Source organism: Nasonia vitripennis, assembly GCF_009193385.2.
Source record: "Nasonia vitripennis strain AsymCx chromosome 4 unlocalized genomic scaffold, Nvit_psr_1.1 chr4_random0007, whole genome shotgun sequence".
In the NCBI taxonomy this organism is placed as follows: Eukaryota; Metazoa; Arthropoda; class Insecta; order Hymenoptera; family Pteromalidae; genus Nasonia; species Nasonia vitripennis.
In genome coordinates, this window is record NW_022279643.1 from 1,019,656 (window position 1) to 1,040,419 (window position 20,764).

The 20,764-nt window shown below is 38.9% G+C and overlaps 2 protein-coding genes across 9 annotated transcripts in view; one reads left to right on the top strand and one right to left on the bottom strand.

Moving 5' to 3' along the window:
- Positions 1–20,764, bottom strand: part of LOC103316546 — a 463,261-nt gene that overhangs the window by 164,825 nt on the left and 277,672 nt on the right. For 3 of the 7 annotated variants that reach the window (XM_031929967.2, XM_031929964.2, XM_031929966.2), the window contains exon 7: positions 20,095–20,274. The exons of 1 other annotated variant lie outside the window; for it this stretch is intronic. In XM_031929967.2, coding sequence (XP_031785827.1) covers positions 20,095–20,274 — 180 coding nt within the window. Of the gene's footprint in view, positions 1–1,963; positions 2,212–2,488; positions 3,149–19,836; positions 19,987–20,094; positions 20,275–20,764 lie in introns of those variants that run through there. 3 more of the 7 variants (XM_031929969.1, XM_031929970.1, XM_031929965.2) reach the window with 3 other exon arrangements.
- LOC107981524 overlaps positions 1–20,764 on the top strand; it is a 62,550-nt gene that overhangs the window by 1,443 nt on the left and 40,343 nt on the right. The window lies entirely within an intron of this gene.

Below are 20,764 nucleotides of genomic sequence, written 5' to 3' on the forward strand. Positions count from 1 at the left end.
TCCGTATTATAAATAAAATAATATGATTGTAAACTTGACTTTTTTAAATTGATCGCAGTTGCTTTTCAATCTGTAATTTCACTATGCAAACAAAATTATTGACATGCATGATGATACGCAAAACATCAAACGTGCCTAACCTTTTTACTTTGGTTAAGTTTTTTTTTTTAGAGATAAAATATATATTCGGGAATCCAGACTCAGATGACTTGGAAAAGATTAATAATTATTTGGAAAATTTTGTGAAGCAACAAAATGAAAATATTGCGGTTTCAAACAAATCAATTAGTTGTATATTCAACTAATTGATTTGTTTGAAACCGATTGATTTATTTCAAACAAATCAATTAGTTGTATGAACTAAATTAGTAAAAAGATAAATGAAAATACTGAAATAATTAAGAAAAATTTACAAAATATTATGACAACTCTTAATGGCTAAACATACGCGATTTGAATTATTTGAAACAGTTATAATTCTTATTGTACAGGAACAACACTTTCTAAATTTATTAAGAAAGATAAAAAGATCATTCGTTTTTACCGATGAAAGTTTTAATTTAGAAATATTAACCCACGAACAAATATCGAGTATAAAGCTCATCTATTAGAACTTTATTCCCAAAATGAGTTTTTATCGCATTATCATAATTTGTTGGACTTCCGATTTGCTCAGGGATTAGTCGTGGTATTCCATGATTTTATAATATACACAATAAAAATTCCTATTCTTAATTCCATTGAATTTTCCCTATTTCAAAGACTTGCTATAATCAACCGAAGAAATCAGACGGAGATCATAACCATACCATGGAAGCTGGATGGGTCAATAATGAAATTATTTTCAAGGAGATGTCAATTGATATTTTAAAACGACTATTTATGTTATCAGATCCTCGCAGAAGACTCAAAGGCAATTATAATTTCAACGAATGCACCTCTGGCATTGGCATATCCTCTTTCGAGTAACTTGACACTAATATCCAGTAACTATCGAATACAGATTTAAAGTAATAAAAACAGTCATATTCTACAGAACAAAGATTTTTAGAGGAAACAACTTGCTGATACAAGGACACAGGGTGGATGACAGTCTCGGAGAATTCAAGACGCCAGAAGTTTAACCTCTAATAATTGAAAGTCATCAGCGGAGATGTAAGCCATTGAAGACACAGGCTATACCTACGATGGAGACACCGGTATTCACAAAATTTGGAATAAAGTTCCACATGTCAATAACATCATTTGTAATCGTCATGGTAATTCTAATAATTGGAATAATTTTCATCATATATAAATATAAATGCAAAAGCAAGAAACCACAACATACCGAAATTATGACTGACGAGGACATCATTCAACTTGGGCAGGAGTTATGTAAACCGTAGTAGCCGTTATCTGTTATCGATCGCCTTCCACATGCCATATCGATCACTTTCAAGCTTCTCGAAACCTGCAACAATAGGATGTTTATGCTTTCGGTTGTTGGCACGTACAGCGGAGCATACATAAAGAAAAAAAGAAGGAGAGATGAAACAAGCAAATTACTGACCGTTTTAAAAAGGCTCTTGCACCGACAACGAGCCAGTCTCTGTCGGGTCTTAAAGCTGTAAAAACGTACCAAATAAACGTGATTGAAATCGATACCCAATTCCATTACTTACCTGCGAACCTACGTACACACGGCAACACGTACACTTAACTTGCACGTGTGTGTGTGTTTGTGCGCGCGCGTGTGTGTGTGTTTGTGCATGTTGTGCGTACCGTAGTATCTAAGAAATCACTTCGTCATTATTATTAACATTTAACTCATTCTATTTCCAATCAGTTTACTATTTTTTAAGCAAATTTTTAATTAAATTTTTAAAGTGAAGCATAATGAACGAAAGTTAGATTGATTACCTGTGGCTTTGGCAACGATATCCACGTTGTTAAAAAATGTTCTGGCTGTATTATTATCATTGGTATTGCCAGAACCTTGAGATGGTGCGTTCATAGTTATTCACAAATAGATTTTAAGCTTCATACAAAAAGAAATATGTAATACAAGCTCCATAAAACAAATTCTTGCATGTCAAACTGAGAATCCATATTTTATACTTGATATTTTTATTTGCTTACAAGGAGATTATCAATTTTATTCATCTCTGATATCGTAGCTCCACATAAAAAACATCTTTGAGATGATGTCTCATTCAGGGCACTGCGCACCTGAAATAAATTTGAAAAAATAAAATTTTTTTTACTTATTAGTCAGATATTAAGAATCAGTAAATCATTTAGAAAACTCACACCAATAATTTTGATATCTTTTCTCCACAGAAATACAAATATTCAAAATGATCATCCCTACTGAAAATAATCATATCTAAAAACATATAACGTACTGAAAAAGTATATGATTAATCATATGTTTTATCACATCATTTTTTATCAATGACCATGAATTATCTAAATAATGTACCACTAACCATTTGATTTAATTTGATTAATCGAATGTGATTTGGGATGATAATCAGATCTAATCAGATAAATAATCTTTAATATGATAAATCATATCAATGATCATGGCATAAATCATACGATTATTCTCAGTAGGGCTTTAGACTATAAAATATCTATTATTATTATTATTATTATTAATATTATTGTATGCATCTTTCCATCTATCATTGTTAGCATCATTTCAAAGCCTACTTTACATCCTGCAATTTCAATATTCTCTAACTGATCTATTTCTAATTTTAGATCTTCTTCTATTTTTTTTACATAGCTCAGCAGTTTCTTTTTCGTATAGAATTTTTATAGGCCGACAGAATCGAGTCGATGATGGCCTTACGTTATGCCAAAAAATTTGTCCAGTACTTTTGTCGAGCAACTGTAATAGAACTAAAGAAGAGCAAAAAATATAGCTAATCACACTACTTTCATACATAAACTTTTGCTTGTATCTATTAGCATTAGTGCCGTCAAAGCCGTATTTTACTAGAAGAACTAATTCTGTGTTTGCATCTTCATTGAAATCTAATTTCAAATATTCAAATAATCTCATTATAGTGTGTTCTAATAAACTTTGTAAGGAGACCTCGCATTTTACTTCACTAATTTCTAAATTGTTATGCATCGCTGCTTTTTTTGCCTTCGCAACCTATATTATAAAATATTATGTTATTAATAGATTTATAACCATGCATATTAATAATAAAAGCTTAACAAGAAAAAAGTTAAAAAAATAACTTAATTTGATTATAAAACAATATTTTTACAATTTTTTGTTTGTACTTAAATTTTAGTGAATGAACCGTTTATTCGCCCACCTATCTATTAAGGTTATGCTATTCACCTTAAGGACCAAAATAATTATTCGTTGATTTCCTCATGACCCGTTTTCATCAGGAAATTTAAACAAGCTGCCAAAATTACTTTCTACACGCTTAAGGTGGGGTTCGGGTGTTTTCACCCCCCCCCCCCTTCAGATCTATTCAGCTAAGATTTTGACCTCATTATGTATATAAAAAAATATGATTTTATGTAAATTTTCAGCCCAATTTATATAATATTTAGTTGGATAATGCAGATGAAGCAGAATTTTTTATTATAATTTAGCTATATTGCTAAGGTATCCTGCGCAACCCATATGCATCTCATGATTCCAGAAAATTTGAGTGTAATCTTTAAGCCGATGTGAAAGAATTATAGTGATTAGATTTTCAAATAAATTTTTTTATTTTTATAAATAAATATGTCATTTGAATGCATCAAATTAATAATAAAGTGAGTTAAATTACAATAAATTTTGATGGACTTGGATTTGCCATTAATATATCATATGGGCTATAATAAAAATGTAATCACTATGATTTGCAGTTAAAATAACAAAGAATTCACCATAGTTTGCTGGAATCATGAAACGGAAATGCATTGCGCAGGATGCATTTTGTATATTTCAAAACATAAAGCTGAGAAAATGAGGTTTTTGTAAAAAAGTACTGTTATTCATAATATTTTATAAATAATCTATTTCACTGTACATAAATCTTTACAAAATGATTTCATAATCATCCGTACTTTGGTTTTTAATGTTAACATTAATATCTTCTTATTTTATATTTACATAACGTCACTAAGCATCAGTCTGATCTCGGTCATCAGATAATAATAATCTCAAATCCTGTAATCCTGTAAAACTATATAAAATTATTAATTTTCTTGATTAATATTTATACTCTTATCATAAAATTTATATAAAATTTTAGAACTCACTTAGAAACATCCGGCACCATATGTAACACCTTCTGATTGTACTTTTAATGACTCTTGTCGTTTACTGCTATATTTTTTTGAAATTCTTGCAGCTTTAGACTCTGGTTCATGTTTCTTTTCACTTGAGAGTTTCCTTTTTTTATCCTTCTGAGGCGTAATTTTTTCTGCGTGACTTGTCATCTTACTGTTTGTAATTGATGCAAGTATCTCAGCACTTCTTTGATGACCCAGGTTGTACTCAGAAACTGCATGAGCTGCAGCAATTTCTACTCTAGTTTTTGATGAAGAATTATTTTTGGAGCACTTTCTCCACAGCACTGAATGTATAGCCTCGTTGGCATTATGAGTAAGTCCTTGGGTGCACCGAGCTAATAATTCTTCATTTGACAATCTTTCATATATAGCACTTTTTACTATTTCTCTTAAAGCGTTTAGCCACATGATTGATGCACTCTTCTTTCGCTAATGGATCCGAATAAATATTAAGTGAGGATAAATGATTGAATGTCTTAGCGTCACCATCAGATAGCATTGTCATATATCTCATTTCACAATCACTCACAGATCTTCGCCATAGAATTTTAGCTATGGCTAACTCCATGGAGCCGGAAGAGCCATCATAATTTTTATTACAATTGCCTGAAGTTTTGTGTGATTTGTACCAAATATCAAACTCTGGAGAGTCAGATCCTAAATCCTTTTCAGTAATCATGCACATGTGGCAATATTTACTAAGCACTTCATAGTCGACATCAAGACAAGTCATCACATCAATAACGCAATCAAATCCATAATGAGAGGTGAACCCACGCTTATGCCAAGATCCATCGTACGAAGAAAGAATATCAATCACTTTTTCAGATAATAAATCTGGATTCAAACTTTTATGAACTTGATGCACAATTTTTCTGTTCTTTGAAAGAACTTCTCTTTTTAGCTGTATAGCTTGACTTTTCACTGTTTCCATGTGACGGTAAATGGACGAAGTGGATATGCAGTGCATATTTACAGAAGCACAAACATCCTGAAGAGCAGCGATTCCTAATCCTACTTTTGTAAAATACTACACTACGATCTCATTGATCACGAAAGAAGTGTTGTTCTTATTAGGATCTGTACGTGAGCTTGAAAATGTATCCACACATACTTCACCACAAACTTTGCAAATAAATAATAAATTCACAGCAAAACTATTTCGTTGTCCTAATTCAAAATTCACTGAATTTGTTTTACAAAATTCACATGTCATCTTGTCAGCTATAAATTTAAAAACATTTATGTTAATAAACATGTTTTCTTCCTCAACATCACTTGAACTTTTTAACATATCAGTAAACGCCAATTTTCTTGTTGTTGGTGACTCTTACAGTTTAGCTTGCATATCATTTACTGTATTGTTAGAAACACTTCTAGTGCAAGGTTTTTCACTGAGAGAATTACGATTTGGAACACTGTTTTTGTTGCATTTTTATTTTGATCAGTCTGGTTTACATTTGCTCGAGCTTTTATTAGGTTAGCTGCACTCGTAACACTTTTACGATTTTTTTTTGGCTTCGGTTTACGCCACTTTGAATGTATAGCATCCATTGTTGTAATTTATAAATTAATAAATTATAAATTATGCAACTACAACTTTAGCATATACATATATTTTGTTTACATGTATGGTATATAAGTATGTAACAAACATAGACTCGCAAAGCAGAAAAATTTGTACCGTATAAACGTTTGTGCCGCCATCTATCGCAGGGTTCACAGACTGGTCCGATTAGATAAAATGATACTTACGTTTTCGTTTTGCATTCAAACTACCTATTCGTCTTTTAAAAATCAATATTAAAATTAAATATGTAGCAATTTATGCACTAGAATGCACACATTTAGAATTTTATTAAAAAATGGAAAAACGTATTATTTTTTTTAAACTTCTATAGCTTGCTTTTCATGTATATAAAATTTATCCCCATAAAAGGAACTTGATACTATGCATTCTTTAGAACACTTTGACGAAATAAAAATTTTTTCGATTTTTTGGTCGAAAAACACCATAATCCCATCTTAAATGCATTCAATCTTTTCCCATGTTCGAATGGCAATAAAATGAATAACTTACCTTTTTATAAGGTGGGTAAATATTACACTTATGTTTCAAAGCATTTTTTCTTAATAAAATATACGGCTTCTTTGTCAGGTTTGCCTCAATTTTTAAAGATAATGCTTCTTGTGAAGTCATTTTGGTTTCTTTAATCTTTTTATTTATATTCAACAGTTCATAGGCGGGCTCCAAATTACAAATTTTATCCACTAACTGTACTCCACTTTCATTTCCATCTAATTTTAGTTTTTTTTAGATAAATCACACATCTTATCAGTACTTATCTGAGTGCTAAGATCAGTCAATCTTCTTTTTCGAGTTTTCTCAGAAGCCGACTCCAATGGTATTTGTGGTCGACCTCTGTTACAAACTACAAAGACTAATTAAATAAGAAAGTTGTAATTGCTTGTGATCAGAAAGATTGTCGCACATCTGAACTTTCGACAAAAAAAGATAAATAGTTACTAAAGAACAAAAGATTGTGCACTTTTTACGTTTTAAATGATATTCAAAGTAAAAATTTCACGTCTGTCCAATTATACTTCACTTTTCTATACTAATAGGCCAAATTGTTAATTTGCGTCATTAAAAAATTTTAATGTGTCAGGCTCTTATATAAAATCTTATCTTATATAGATTATAAAATTATATATGTATAAAACGTATTGTGCACAATACAAACTTTTAATTAATAAACAAAAACAATTACCCGTTTAAATAGGTTTATAACAACCTAAATTAAACGAAATATCAGTTCCCAAGCAACTAATATACTCTTTTTGAAACTCTGTAATATTTCTAAAAAAACATCTTTTGAGTTTTTCTTTAATATCAACCTTGATGTGCTTACTTCTGTCTAAATAAAACTTGTCCAAAACATACAGCACTTGTAACAGGGCTTAACTTCGGGGGAAAACTCGGCTATACTATACTACTATACTCGACCGGATCACAATCCTTCGTCGCGACGGACAACTCTCTCAACGCCTGTGATTTACCTGCGTTGCAACGCAGCTCGCTGCGAAAGCTGCTTCGCGAACGTCGTGTTCGCACGTGTGCTATCTCTCCGAACTCTTCTGTACGGAACCAGCTTCTCAGATTTGCGTTGCGACCGCTTGTTGCAACGCCCGCGGAGGCGGCGGTATTCGTGGTGAGGACGTAGGGAATGGGAGAGAACAACTTGGGAAAATTAAGCTAGTCCCGATTAAAACGAAATAACAAAATAATGTATTGTGCGACGAATATTGTTTCTATACAAATGTGCGCCGAGTCACCTGAATGTCGACTCAGCGCGGAGAGTATCTCGCGAAGCGTACGCGCGCAAACGAGAAGGCCGCTACTCACATACTCTGCGCCGGTGGTGTCGTTAGCTCGCTCGCAGGAGCCGACGTCCTCTCGTTCAGTCGCTGATCAACAGGCCAGGTCGTCCTTCCCTATGGAAACAGAAGTTGGAAGGAACATCTTCTTCTCGCGATCACACACACTCTCACTCTCTCGCACGCTATCGGTCGTCGCTCGATTTAGTCAGTCTCACACACGAGAGCTGACGCGTTCGCACCTATAGCCGAAAGCTATCTGTCTGTCTGACGGACCGCGACTTATACGCGAGGCTCCGAATTTTGCCTCGCGCTTGCGCAACATCGCGTTTCAACGATGCGCGAATCTACCTGATTTCGCACCTCGTTACACACTACAGAACCTTTTTGTGTTATAAAATCTTAATTCTGATTATTTTTTAACAATTCTACCAAATCCTTAACCATTATGGTATACCAACTCATATTTAAGTTGCTTAGAATAACTTTTCTCACTAACTAAACTCTAAATATGTCGGCTTAAAACTAACCGCAACGGATAAATCGTCCTTAAACCTAATATTTACTTTTGTGAAGTTTTGATAATTTTATATATTACATATATGAATAAATACATACATGTATAAATTTTGTATTGAAAATGATTTGGTAAATACATAGAATCACTGACAACAAAAGAACGATACAGCACATAATACGCTGTAAACATAGACTTAAGAAAAATCGTCTTTTGCAAGTATTAAAATGTATTTTGCTAAACGAATGTATGAAGTGAACTATATAATGTAACCTACTTTTGTAAAAAAAATGTTTTCTTTATAGATTAATTATTATATTAGAGATTTTATTATTTATTTATTTAAAAATATATTTTAATATTGTTAATAATATATACATAGCATAAATTTTAATTCGTTTGCATGTTTAAGATCAGCAAGGTAAAATGCATAGTCATTAAACTTATTCAAAGCTTTGTAACCACTCCTGCAATATTGAATCACGTTTATCTGCATTAATGAGATGTTATTCAGAGTTTGAGACAAACGTTTTAGAGGACGTAAAATAAAGTAAGATTAGTGATACGTGGGATAATATACATAATAATAAGCTTTTTCTTTAATTTTTGCTTATATTTGCGAGTCTTAATAGCGTAATACTGCTTTTTGGAGTATTTTTTGGGGTTATGGAAGAACAGGGGCTACATAGGCCAAAAAGAATGGTGGATTCGTGTTCAGCAGGAAAATATATGAGCATAAGCTTTTTTTCTCATTATTTTTCTCTTCCAGCGAGTCTTAAGGACACATAACTGCTTTCCCGTAATGATATTTGTGACTGTTAGAGTTATACCAGACCGCCATTTTGAATTCTTCAAATGAATCTTTCCGAGGGATTCGGATTCGGAAAGTACACTAAAAACCGAAGATTTCCACCAATTTTTAGCTTATTCCTCTGTAACCCTAATTAATTGAAGATTTCTGTCCAAACTCTTCCAAATGGCCCCACTGTGCGCCGCCCGCCATGACGCCTCGGCGCGCTAATGGCGCCATCTTTTGATTTCTAGCGGAAGCGGGAGCTGACGACTTCCTGTAGCGTTTCGGAAGCAACAAACATTCTTATCAATTATTTATAGTCATCCCTATTGATAAATCTCAAATGAGATCTCTACTATTAGGTATATTTCTATATTAGGTTTATTTATGAAATACTTTTATTAAATTTGTTATAATCGAAAATTACTTTTAAAATAGTAAAAACTTATTCAAAAATACACGCATTGAAGTATTTTGAGCAATATTTTGATTTCAAAATATTAAACATGAAAATTTCACTAGAGAAAATCATAGTGATTCCATAATCTATAAAGTATCTTTTGATTATTACCAACTGATTTTTATTTATTCATAAAATTTCAAAAATCCGTAAGCGAAATCACAGATAGAATTTTGACTGAAGATCTGACTTGAGATTTTTTAAAAAGAATTGTTCAAATAGTATATTTTGATACAAGTGCACAAATGTTGATTCTACACTTATGAGATTGTCACCTTTGCTTCGCTCAGCCGACAAACCTCCTACTCGTGTAGGATCGAGGCGTGACAGCTGCAATACGATTATTATTGATGACAACGCTGATATTAATACGCTTACGGTGAGGAGTAGGAGGACTAGTTATTGAGTTATTGACGTAAGCATTGTGTTATCGAGATATAATAACTACAATAAAATAGACCAAGTTTTTTTCATGCGTTTGGACGTACACTATAAAAAAATATAGGTGCTATCTCCAAACCATATGCCAACAAAAAGTTACGGGCCAATTACTAATTGCCAAAAAATAGCCTCTTTTGCGCTCCGGATAATTTATTGCCTGGTCAAGCGAGTATTATTTTTTCCCGCATAAGTGGAGATCTGAGCCCGAGATCTTCAATTTAAATAAAGATTACAAATTTTTTGAAACTGTGTTGTGGATTAAAGAAAAAAAAAAATTTATTTCCAAGAATCGGATAAGAGGGCAGCAACAGAGAACTAATAAAATTTTTTTTTTATTGCTCTAAAAAGTATTAAATATGTTTATTTAATTAAACTTATGTACTAGGTATATAAAAAATTTGAAAAACATTAAAAACTCTATCATATAAAACTTGACAAAAAAATCTTTAGCGTCAATGCCTTGAAAAAAAAAATTTCGGACGTATGTATCAAAAAAAAATAAAACTAAAAAACTATATCGCTGTCCATGAACTTCTCGAATTCCTTGAGTGCTCGCACGCCATCGTTCGCGGCCTTGTATACGGCCTTGAGTATGGCCTCTATTGACTTCGGTGTTGGTGGTGATGGTGTCGACAGCGGCGTCAGTACTAAGGCTATACGGCGGCCTTTCTCCGCCAGCAGCCGTCTCCCCATTTCTCTCCAGTTGTTTCCGTCTCGTATAGTTCGGGCTGGGGAGTAGTCCGCGAGAGTGGGGCTGGCTGAGTGTGGTGGCGGGGAAGAGGTCCTAGCGTCACCTTCTCTTTCCTTCTCTCGGTCACTTGTGGTGGTTGTGGAGGCGGCGGGGGCATTAGTTGTTCGTCGGGCAACTGTATGGTGACGACCAGTGTTTGGATGGCGGCTGCTTACTTACGTGCCCTTATGCCTGCTCTTATGGTGAAGCGTCTGGTAATACTAGACACTCTCGAAACGCTGGCTTCCGCTTACGAAGCGCAATACCCGGCTGGTACAAACACGATAGCATTTGACTGATCTTGGATCAGTTCTACAAAAAAAATTCTTCTCTACTAAATATATTTGCGCGCGGGAGAGAGAGAGAAAGGGAGAGAGAGAGAGAGAGAGAGGGAGAGAGAGAGGGGGAGAGAGAGAGAGATATCGAGAGGTATTAAAAATATTTCTGTGATTTACTAGCAGTCGCGTTTTTTCTCCGCTATCATAGACCCTGTCACCTGGGTCGCCTAGTGGCAAACGTTGACGCGCTCCGTCTGTGTTCGCAAGGACGCCTTCCTCGGCTTCGATGCTAGCTGCTGGTCTGGCTCTGTTGATGGGCCGTCCATTTCGAGTGTTCAACTTAAAATGAGCTGCAGCTGCTCGCTTTGCCCGTAAGGTCGCCTAGGTCACGTACGAGAATACGTGAATACTCTCTCTCTCTCTCTCTCTCTCTCTCTCTCTCTCTCTCTCTCTCTCTCTCACGTGAGTACAACAGACCTGTTCCGCTTTGCTAATTTTTTCATAGCACTCTTACTGCCGCACGCTGCCTTCGGGCCTATTGTTTTGTAGATCGTTGCATGCGCTTTTCTGCAACCTTCAACGTGAGATAATAATCACTGGAGGCTGCAAATTCTTTCAACGCTACTTTTCTGCTTAAACATCTGTCTCTGTAACGTAACCTGCAAACTCGCACGGCTTTCTCTTCGCTGCACGACGTCTATTTTTTCCTCAAAGTATGGGTTTAGAGGCACCCAGTGATTGGGTGATTATGGCAGTCCCACCCTGCCAGGTCCAGGAGTCAGGAGGAGTGGTGCAGGTAAGTGACAAGCCTTCTGTAATTAACAATAACTAATAAGTTTATTAATAGGTGTACAGGGTTCGACTGTGCTAGTCGAGGTTCGGACAAGAACTGGACTGCGGTAGCCGCGTCGGTATAGCAGCTAGCGATACGAAGTGAGCGGAGCTTCCCCCACTCTCTCGCCATATGTTGGATTCCCCACAAAAATAAACCACGTGGAGCCACCTGTTGGATAGACGGAACACCACCAGGAACGTCTCCATCATCAACCGCAGGTCGGTCAAATCTCACCTCTCTCTCGGTTAGCACTCCATCTGGCTTCGAGAGTACCAAGTCTCTGGCTCAGTCGATAACTTGCCTACTGTTACTATCCTGCAACTCTCTCTACGTTATCGACTGACAGTAAGTTGTCGACAGAGACTCAATAACACCTAAAATGAGCGGAATTGGTGGGAAGAACGCCGAATTGCCGTCACGTGTGCACACTGCAATAAAACAGCTAGGGGGAAAATGAAGACCTGCGAGTTGTGTAATCAGCAGTTCCATACTATATGCATCACCTTTAGGTCCATAATGGTGAGGGATGCTGCCACACTTGCCTGTGCTGCTTGCGCGGTAGAGTATGACACCGTCACGCCCAAAACCACGCAGATTAGGGCGAAATCAGCGGCAGCGGCAGCAGCGGCGGCAAATACATCTGCCAAGGGTACGCCTGCAACGGGTGCGCCGAAGAAAAACAAATCGGCACCCGCATCTCTGGCTAGCTTCAGGAATCAATCGCCAGCGAGAACACAGGCGACGTCCATAGAGACGTCCCTTAAGGACATTTTCGCGGCGCTGGATGAAATTCGAAAGATCCAGAGTGAGGCCCTTCAGGCGCAAAACACCATGTCTGAAAGGGTCTCACGAATTGAGAAAAAGTTTGGACCTCTCGAAAGCCGCCTCAAAGCCCTTGACAACTTGTCTGCACTCAAGACTCGACTAAACAATGTTGAGTCCTCCATCTCTGAGCTGCAGGCACAATATTTAGAGCTGTCGTCAAGGAGCCCCGCAGAGCAGCAGAAAATCAGCACTGGTCCTGCCTCTGAAGAGATCAACAACCTCCGCAGCGAGCTGGCTGAAGTTAAGAGGTAGCAGGAGCGCTCGGCGAATAATGTGGTGGTGATCTCTGGCCTGGCCTATCACTGCAACTCCTGGCTTACACCGTCCTGGCTGCACTGGATCCCACGGTCCTTAGGCGGGATGTGACAACCGCCAGGATCATGGGGAGACTTGACGCAACCAACATCAATGTGCAAGGTGATAGCAGATTACCACATCTATCTGTCACTCTCTCTTCCAGTGCGCTGGCCCGCTCAATCATCGTGGCCAAAGCCAGGAAACGCAAACTCCACACTAGCGAACTGGATGCTGCCCTACTGGAGGAAGCGAGAGCTCTCCACCCAAACCACCAGGGACTTATCAACATAAACGAGCTGCTTCCTCCAGACATTCAAAAGCTGCGTATAAAGGTCAGGCTAGAGGCAAAGAAGAGGGGGGGATGCCGCTCTTTCGTGAGGGACGGGAGAGTCTACATCCGTTCTGGCGAGGACAGCGAACGGGCCACCATCATCTCTACAGACGCTGATCTTGAGGCTTTTTTAGCCCGTACGCCGCCAACAGCCAGCATGGATACCACACACTAACACACACACATATCATTCCACCAAAACCACCATCTAAATCATCCAACTTATCCACATCTGCCTCTCAAATGTCTCTGTCCGAGGGTTTAAGGGTCTGTCATTTCAATGCGAATTCCCTTACGGGTCACATTGAGATGATCAGGCCCTTCTTGTCCACTCGTTCCCCCTTTCACGTAATAGCTGTAACTGAGACCTGGCTAAGTGACAAGATATCATCCATCCCTTCACTGGAAGGTTACACTTGGCACAGACGGGACAGAAACAGGAACGGTGGAGGTGTGGCCCTCTACATTCATCTTTCATTGACGGCTAGCGTTATCTCGTCATCTGACGGCGAATGGTCAGGCAAGCCAGCTAAGCCGGAGTATCTTTTTTGTGAAATCTCAGCTAAGGAAGTATCGCCCATCTTCGTGGGGGTTGTGTATCGCCCTCCTCACTCACCCTTTATCCAGGTATCTAATTTCATTGAACAACTAACAACACTTATGCACAACTACTCCACGAAGGTCATCATGGGTGACTTTAATGCCGATCAGCTTTCTTCATCTGAAGACGCCAATTTCATCAGGGCCTTCATAGATAAGACTCCCTCACTTCTGTGCCATATGGTGCAACCCATCACAGACTGGACTCTGACACCTGACTTGGCCTATGCTTAATTGATGAGCAGGATCGCTTGGTCTCATACTGGAAGACAGACACTCCTTTCATCAACGGACATGACCTTATCACGGCCACACTCGACGTACAGATTCCACGCCTCTCTCTCTCTCTCTCTCTCTCTCTCTCTCTCTCTCTCTCTCTCTCTCTCTCTCTCCGTCTCTGTCGTCTGCTCTCTAAACTGACTGGTCACTCTGTGCCTCGCTCGTGAGTTTTGTTATATTTACTGGTGTGCACCTTTTTCCTGCTCTCGTGTTGTGTGCCTGCTGTGTGCTGCTTTTCCTCGCGCTCTTGCTGTGCTATAAATAGTGGCTGGCTGCACGCTTTTACTACTGCTTTTTCCTGCTTGACTTTGCCTAGTGCGTCCTAACCTCAAAACCCCAAGGCGTCACCTCGCCATCTTGTATAGTTGCTTGGCGTGCTCTACACATATCTAGTCAAACTTGAAACACGAGGCGGCACCTGTTGATTAGACGGAACATCACTAATTACTAATCAGGCAATAAGGTTGGTACATCAGTCTTATTCTGTACTCAATACTCCATCTCCTGACAACTGCAATAAGCTTGTCAGTAAAGACGATTAATTTCCACACCAACACCTTCTAAAACTCTCGACATTATCGACTGACGGTAATTTATCGACAAAATGAGTACGAGCCAGAAAAAGCAGAATTATGAGGTCTGTGGCAACCTGCCTATACAGACCAAGGACCCAAAAAGGTGCGAAATGTGCACCAATTACTACCACGCGACGTGCATAAAATTCCGTTCTCTGCTAGTTGAGGGCTTGCAGACCTTCGCCTGTTTCATCTATGCAGAGGAATATTTAAGAAAGAAGTTGGGACCACTCAACAATTCTCTTGGCACCTCCACTACAGTCAACTCACCTACCAGCAGTAAGAGTTTGGACGCAATAAAGGACTCAACAAAGGCAAAGCAACCATCACTGGCGAAGAAACCCAAATCCGCGCCACCATCAGCCACAGCATCACGGATACACTCCCCTGCCAACCAGCAGTCATGGACGCTTCACTCAAGGCCATTCTGTGTGATATACAGAAGGCGCTGAAAGATATCGAACTAAAGCAGGATGAAGCTCTTGAGTCGCACAGGCAGATGACGACCAGAGTCGCAGAGATTGAGCGCCGGCTTGGCCTAATCGAAACGCGACTCAAAGCTGTGGATGAGTTGCCACAAATAGTCACCCGCATGACAGCAGCGGAAGCGACAATCGCGGAAATTCAATCGCAGTTTCGCGAACTAACATCTAAGGGCAGCTCAACCAATCAACCCTCCAGCCAGCAGCCATCATGCAGCCAAGCCACTGACCCTGCTGAGATAGCCTATCTCATGGGGCAACTACGCGAGATCAAGAAGCAGCAGGCTACATCATCAACACCGAATGTTGCGGTGTTGACCGGCCTACAATATGGCCATGATACTGCACTGCGCCTGCTAGCTTTCGCCGTCCTCTCTGCACTAGATCCAACAGTGCTCAGGCGAGACATCATCTCCGTTAGGATCATGGGACGACTGGACAACCGTGCTGCCTACAGTAAAATGCCACCTCTTGCTGTCACATTATCGTCCCATGTCCTGGTCTGCTCCTCCATCGCAGCGAAAATCAAGAGGGGTAAGCTTCACACCTCAAAGCTCAGTGTTGAAACCCTGCGTGAGGCCAACGCGCCAGAAATGAGTGGGCTCATCAACATTAATGAGCTACTACCAATACACGTCCACAAGCTCCGGATAAGGGCCAGACTGGAGGCCAGGAAAAGAGGCTGCCTATCTTACGTGAGGGATGGGAAGATATTCATCCGCCCAATTGAGGACAACACCAGGGCATGTATCATCGAGACGTCAGAAGAACTGGATGCTTTTTTATTGAATCGCACAACAACACAGACACCGACACAAACATAAACTTAACTTAGACACACTTAATACCACCACAACACTCTTCCACCCACATTCACCTCACTCCACCTCATCTATCATCTGCATCTACACACACTTTCAAATCTACTGCTCACTCTTCATCCGTTTCTGAAGCGTCACTGTCAAAGGGTCTAAGGGTCTGCCATTTCAATGCGAACTCGATTACAGGACACATTGAGATGGTCAGGCTTTTTATGTCCACTCGTCCGTTCTACCATGTAATAGCTGTCACTAAGACCTGGCTGGATGACAAGGTAATATCTATCCCCCCACTAGATAATTATACTCTTTACAGACGTGACAGAAACCGTAACGGTGGAGGAGTGGCCCTCTACATCCACCACTCACTAACCTCTAACATCATCTCGTCTTCTGATAGCGAATGGTCGGGCAAGCCGGGCAAACCAGAATACCTTTTCTGCGAAGTATCTGCTAAAGGAATAACACCTATCTTCGCGGGCGTAGTCTATCGCCCGCCGCATGCCCCGTTCCTGCGCGGCAATAACTTTATAGAACATCTTACAACGCGCATGCATAACTACTCCACGAAGATAATCCTTGGCGACTTCAATGCTGATCACCTCTCCTCATCCGAGGGCGCAAAATATATCAAGGCCTTTATTGAGGAGAACTCTCTAAGATCAGTAGCATATGGTGCCACGCATCACAGACAAGGATACCTGGCTTGACCTCTGTCTGATTGACGAGCAGGATCGCCTGCTGTCTTAGTGGAAGACTGACACTCCATTCATAAACGGACACGACCTAATCACGGCCACCCTTGACATACAACTACCACGCCACACACCAAAGACATACTCTTACCGTAACTACAAGGGAATCTGTGACGAGATGTTAAGGGACTTCTTGGGCACACGCGACTGGTCATCCATCACCACGTCATCACTCAACGAATGTATCACCCTGTTAAACACAAACCTGACGGTCGTATTTGAACTTCTCGCCCCATTAAAGACAGTAACATCTAGACAGAAACGTCACCCATGGTTTACCGTGGCTCTTTGTGACCTTGTTAAAGAAAGGGATCGACTTTATAGACGGTTTCGCAGAACTCGTTTTCCCCGAGATCTGTACTTTTATAGATTGGCTAGGGATGACGCACACAAACAGGTCGAGGAGGCCAGGCTGAACTTCTACCATTCACGACTATCCATCTTGACAGACGTCGGTGAGATTTGGAGAGAGTTGGAAAATCTTGGAATAACTAACTTTAGGGACACCACCCCCTCCCGTTTCTCCACCGACGATCTTAACAAGCATTTCAGCTCGGTCTCCAATGACCGCCTCGCTCCATCAGTCGAGGACTTCCTGCGTACCCTCAACACCCTCGACTTCCCTGAACACTTTAATTTCAACGAGGTCACGGAATCGGACGTTTTTGCAGCGGTGAAACACTTCGACACTCAGGTCAGAGGCAGCGACGGCATACCACAGGTTGTAGTTTTTAAAGCACTGCCAGTACTCGCCCCTTATATTTGTCACATTTTCAACCTGTCGCTGGGCGAGTCATGCTTTCCCTCAGCCTGGAAGTCGTCCCTGGTACGAGCACTGAACATGGTCAGTTCTCCCTCCGTCTTAACTGACTATCATCCGATCTCCCTTCTCTGCTTCCTTGCCAAGGCGCTGGAGTGGCTGGTGCATAAACAATTATCTAATTACCTTGAATCTAGACTTTAGCTAGATGACCTCCAAAAAGATCTAATCAAAGCTATCGCACTGGCCACAGCACACAGTCGGGCTTAATCAAACTCACAGATGACGTCAGGCTTGGCATGGATAGTAAGCTGGTGACCCTTCTGCTCCTTTTTGATTTCAGCAAGGCGTTTGACACAGTGTGTCACGAAAGGCTCCTTGGAAAGTCATCCGCTGGCTTGCTTCCTACCTTTCCGGAAGGAGTCAAGCTGTAATTGGTGATAACAACGAAATCTCTTCTTTTAGACCCCTTAACATGGGAGTACTTCAAGGATCTGTCCTAGGTCCCTTACTATTTTCGTTGTAAATCAATGACATAAGTTTCTGCCTTGATGCTGAAACTCGACACCTAATCTATGCGGATGACTTGCAAATTTACAGCCAATGCCGCCTGGAGGAGCTTGATTCCTGCTCTGTCAGGATGAGTGCTAATGCCGACAGGATTATGCGGTGGGCTGCGGAGAATCGTACTGGGTTCCCCCTATTACATTAATGCTTTACCAACTATTGCCAACAACTATATCATATTAGGAGGGGCCCGGGTCGAGTTTGAGTCGTCTGTTCGTAGTCTAGGTTTGGTGCTTGATTCCAAACTAACCTGGATGGAGCACGTAGTACAACTGTGCAAGCGCGCTCATTCATTAATGTACAGACTTTACTTTTTTAGGAAAAGTACCAACCTCAGACTGCGCAAACATCTAATACAAATGCTTTTATTTCCCACCATAGATTACTGCTCACTAGTATACAATGACTTAACACAAGAATTAGACACTAAACTACAGAGATTCGTCAACACGGGTACATCTATGGTGTTAGAAGGGACGAGCACATCACACCCTACAGGCGTGAGCTACAATGGCTGACCACCGCCGGACGTAGGAAGTACTTGATGGCCTGCTATCTAAGAAAACTTTTTAATATTGCAGTTCCATCCCATCTTATTGCCTTTTTCGACTTCCACGTAGCACTACGTCCTGTGAGGGGAGAAGTGACACCACTGGACATCCAGTCATTCACCACGGAGACGCTAAAGAACTCATTTCGCATAAGCTCTGCTTACCTTTGGAACCCATTTCCATCTCATATCCGTGACACTCTATCAATACCACTATTTAAACAAAAAGCACGACAACACTTCTACACTCTCGAAAACTCATTATTACATTTAAATCATCCGAAAATATTGAACTGTACCATTCTCATTCGCGCTCATGCTTTCATTCACTATACACAATTTTTTTTTGTAAAATACACTTTACACACTAAATTCTTATAATAATTTTTGTACAACATAATGTACAGATAATAAAGAATAATCTAATCTCTCTCTCTCTCTCTCTCTCTCTTCACTCTCTCTCTCTCTCTCTCTCTCTCTCTCTTCACTCTCTCTCTCTCTCTCTCTCTCTCTCTCTCTCTCTCTCTCTCTCTCTCTCTCTCTATCTTTCTCTCTCTCTCTAAATAGTGCGTATACTTACCTTTTCAACCTACGGAAGTTCTAAATGATTTAGGAAATTCTACAAGTCCACTCTTTAACAACATTCTTCTAAAAGTTATGATAAAAGGAGTTTATTTTTTGAGTTGCGAATATGAAAAGCGCGATTACAACGATTCCCCATGCGCATATATGAGCACACAAAGAATTTTTATACCGATAGATTGAACATATGTGTTAATTCTAAGTGTGTACTTGTATAGTGTATATAATTAATGTATATAATCTACACGTGTACAAAAAATCTGTGCATAAAAAGATGTTTTGCACGAATGTTAAACAGTATTACACTTAAAATATCCGCACCGATAGATTAAATAAATGTGTAAATTTTAAGCGTACAGTGTAATCGTGCACGTTGCAGTTGTATACAAATAACATGCATTATAAAGTCATGTGAAGATCCATCGTGTACATTCTGATTATGTCGAATTTCACTAGTATCATTTTTATACATTCTTGACAAGAATAGGTTATACGATTGTGTAGAGTTTTGTGGTGTAGTAAAATCTTTAAAAATGCGCGTAGGATATTGGTGTGCAGTAAAAATGAGTATAGAATTTTTCTGTGTAGCAAATATGTGTGTAGAATAATTTGGTGTAGTGTTTAGGGTTATTTTTGTGTAGAGTTTGACCAGCGTCGTTATAGTAAGACTATCTATGATATACAGACCTACGTCTTCTCCCGGCGCATTCCTATCCTGTGTAGATAATGAGTACACCTACCACTCATACAAGATCCGTTAACGGGTAGACCTAAACAAGTCTTAGCGTATAAGTTACCAATGTTTTTTAGATTATGTGACAAATAGTGCTTTGAGTTCTAAAATGAAGATCAGCCGAAATGGTGAAATGAACAGATTTTCTCCGCAACCCAAATTAAAGTAGGGTCACACGTAGAGAGATAAAATAATTGTTTTTTTACACTTACTTTAATGTCTTTGGTTTTCATTGTTCGATCTTCAATAAAGTGAGATTTTTTTTTATCGTAATGCTTTGTTAAGGGTCTAGACGATACAGATGATGTAGGTAAAGAAGATACTGATCCGTAACTGGCCAGACCTCGCCTTTTTCGCCTCTGTTTTGAGCCATTTCCAAGAAGTTTTAATACCTTAAAAATATAAAAAATGAATGTAAAATATATTACTGATAATAATGGTTTAGATACAATTTATGAAAAATTTGTTTACAACAGGAATCTTTTTATGTCAAAATAAACTGCAAAATATTAATCTTATCAGTGTTGTTATAGCACCTCAAAAGCAGGTAAAAGTTCGAATCCCATGTATTAGTTTATGTAATGTTTCAGAAATTATATTATTAGAATCGATACAAATATTTTAGAAATTTAAAAGAAGTATTTTTCTTTTACTAAATTGATTTTCAAACTTAAATAACTTGTTTGCGTTCTATGGTAATTTTTTCGTGATATTTATTGATTTTATGCTTATTATATTACAATGTTTGAGCTTTTTTTGTCAAAAAAGTTTTACTTCTAAATACGAATTCAAAAGCAATAATTTTATCGATTGTACACTGAAATATTCTTGGAAAAGCTGCTGCACGTAGCACAAGCAGCTACTGTACTACGAGATTGCGCG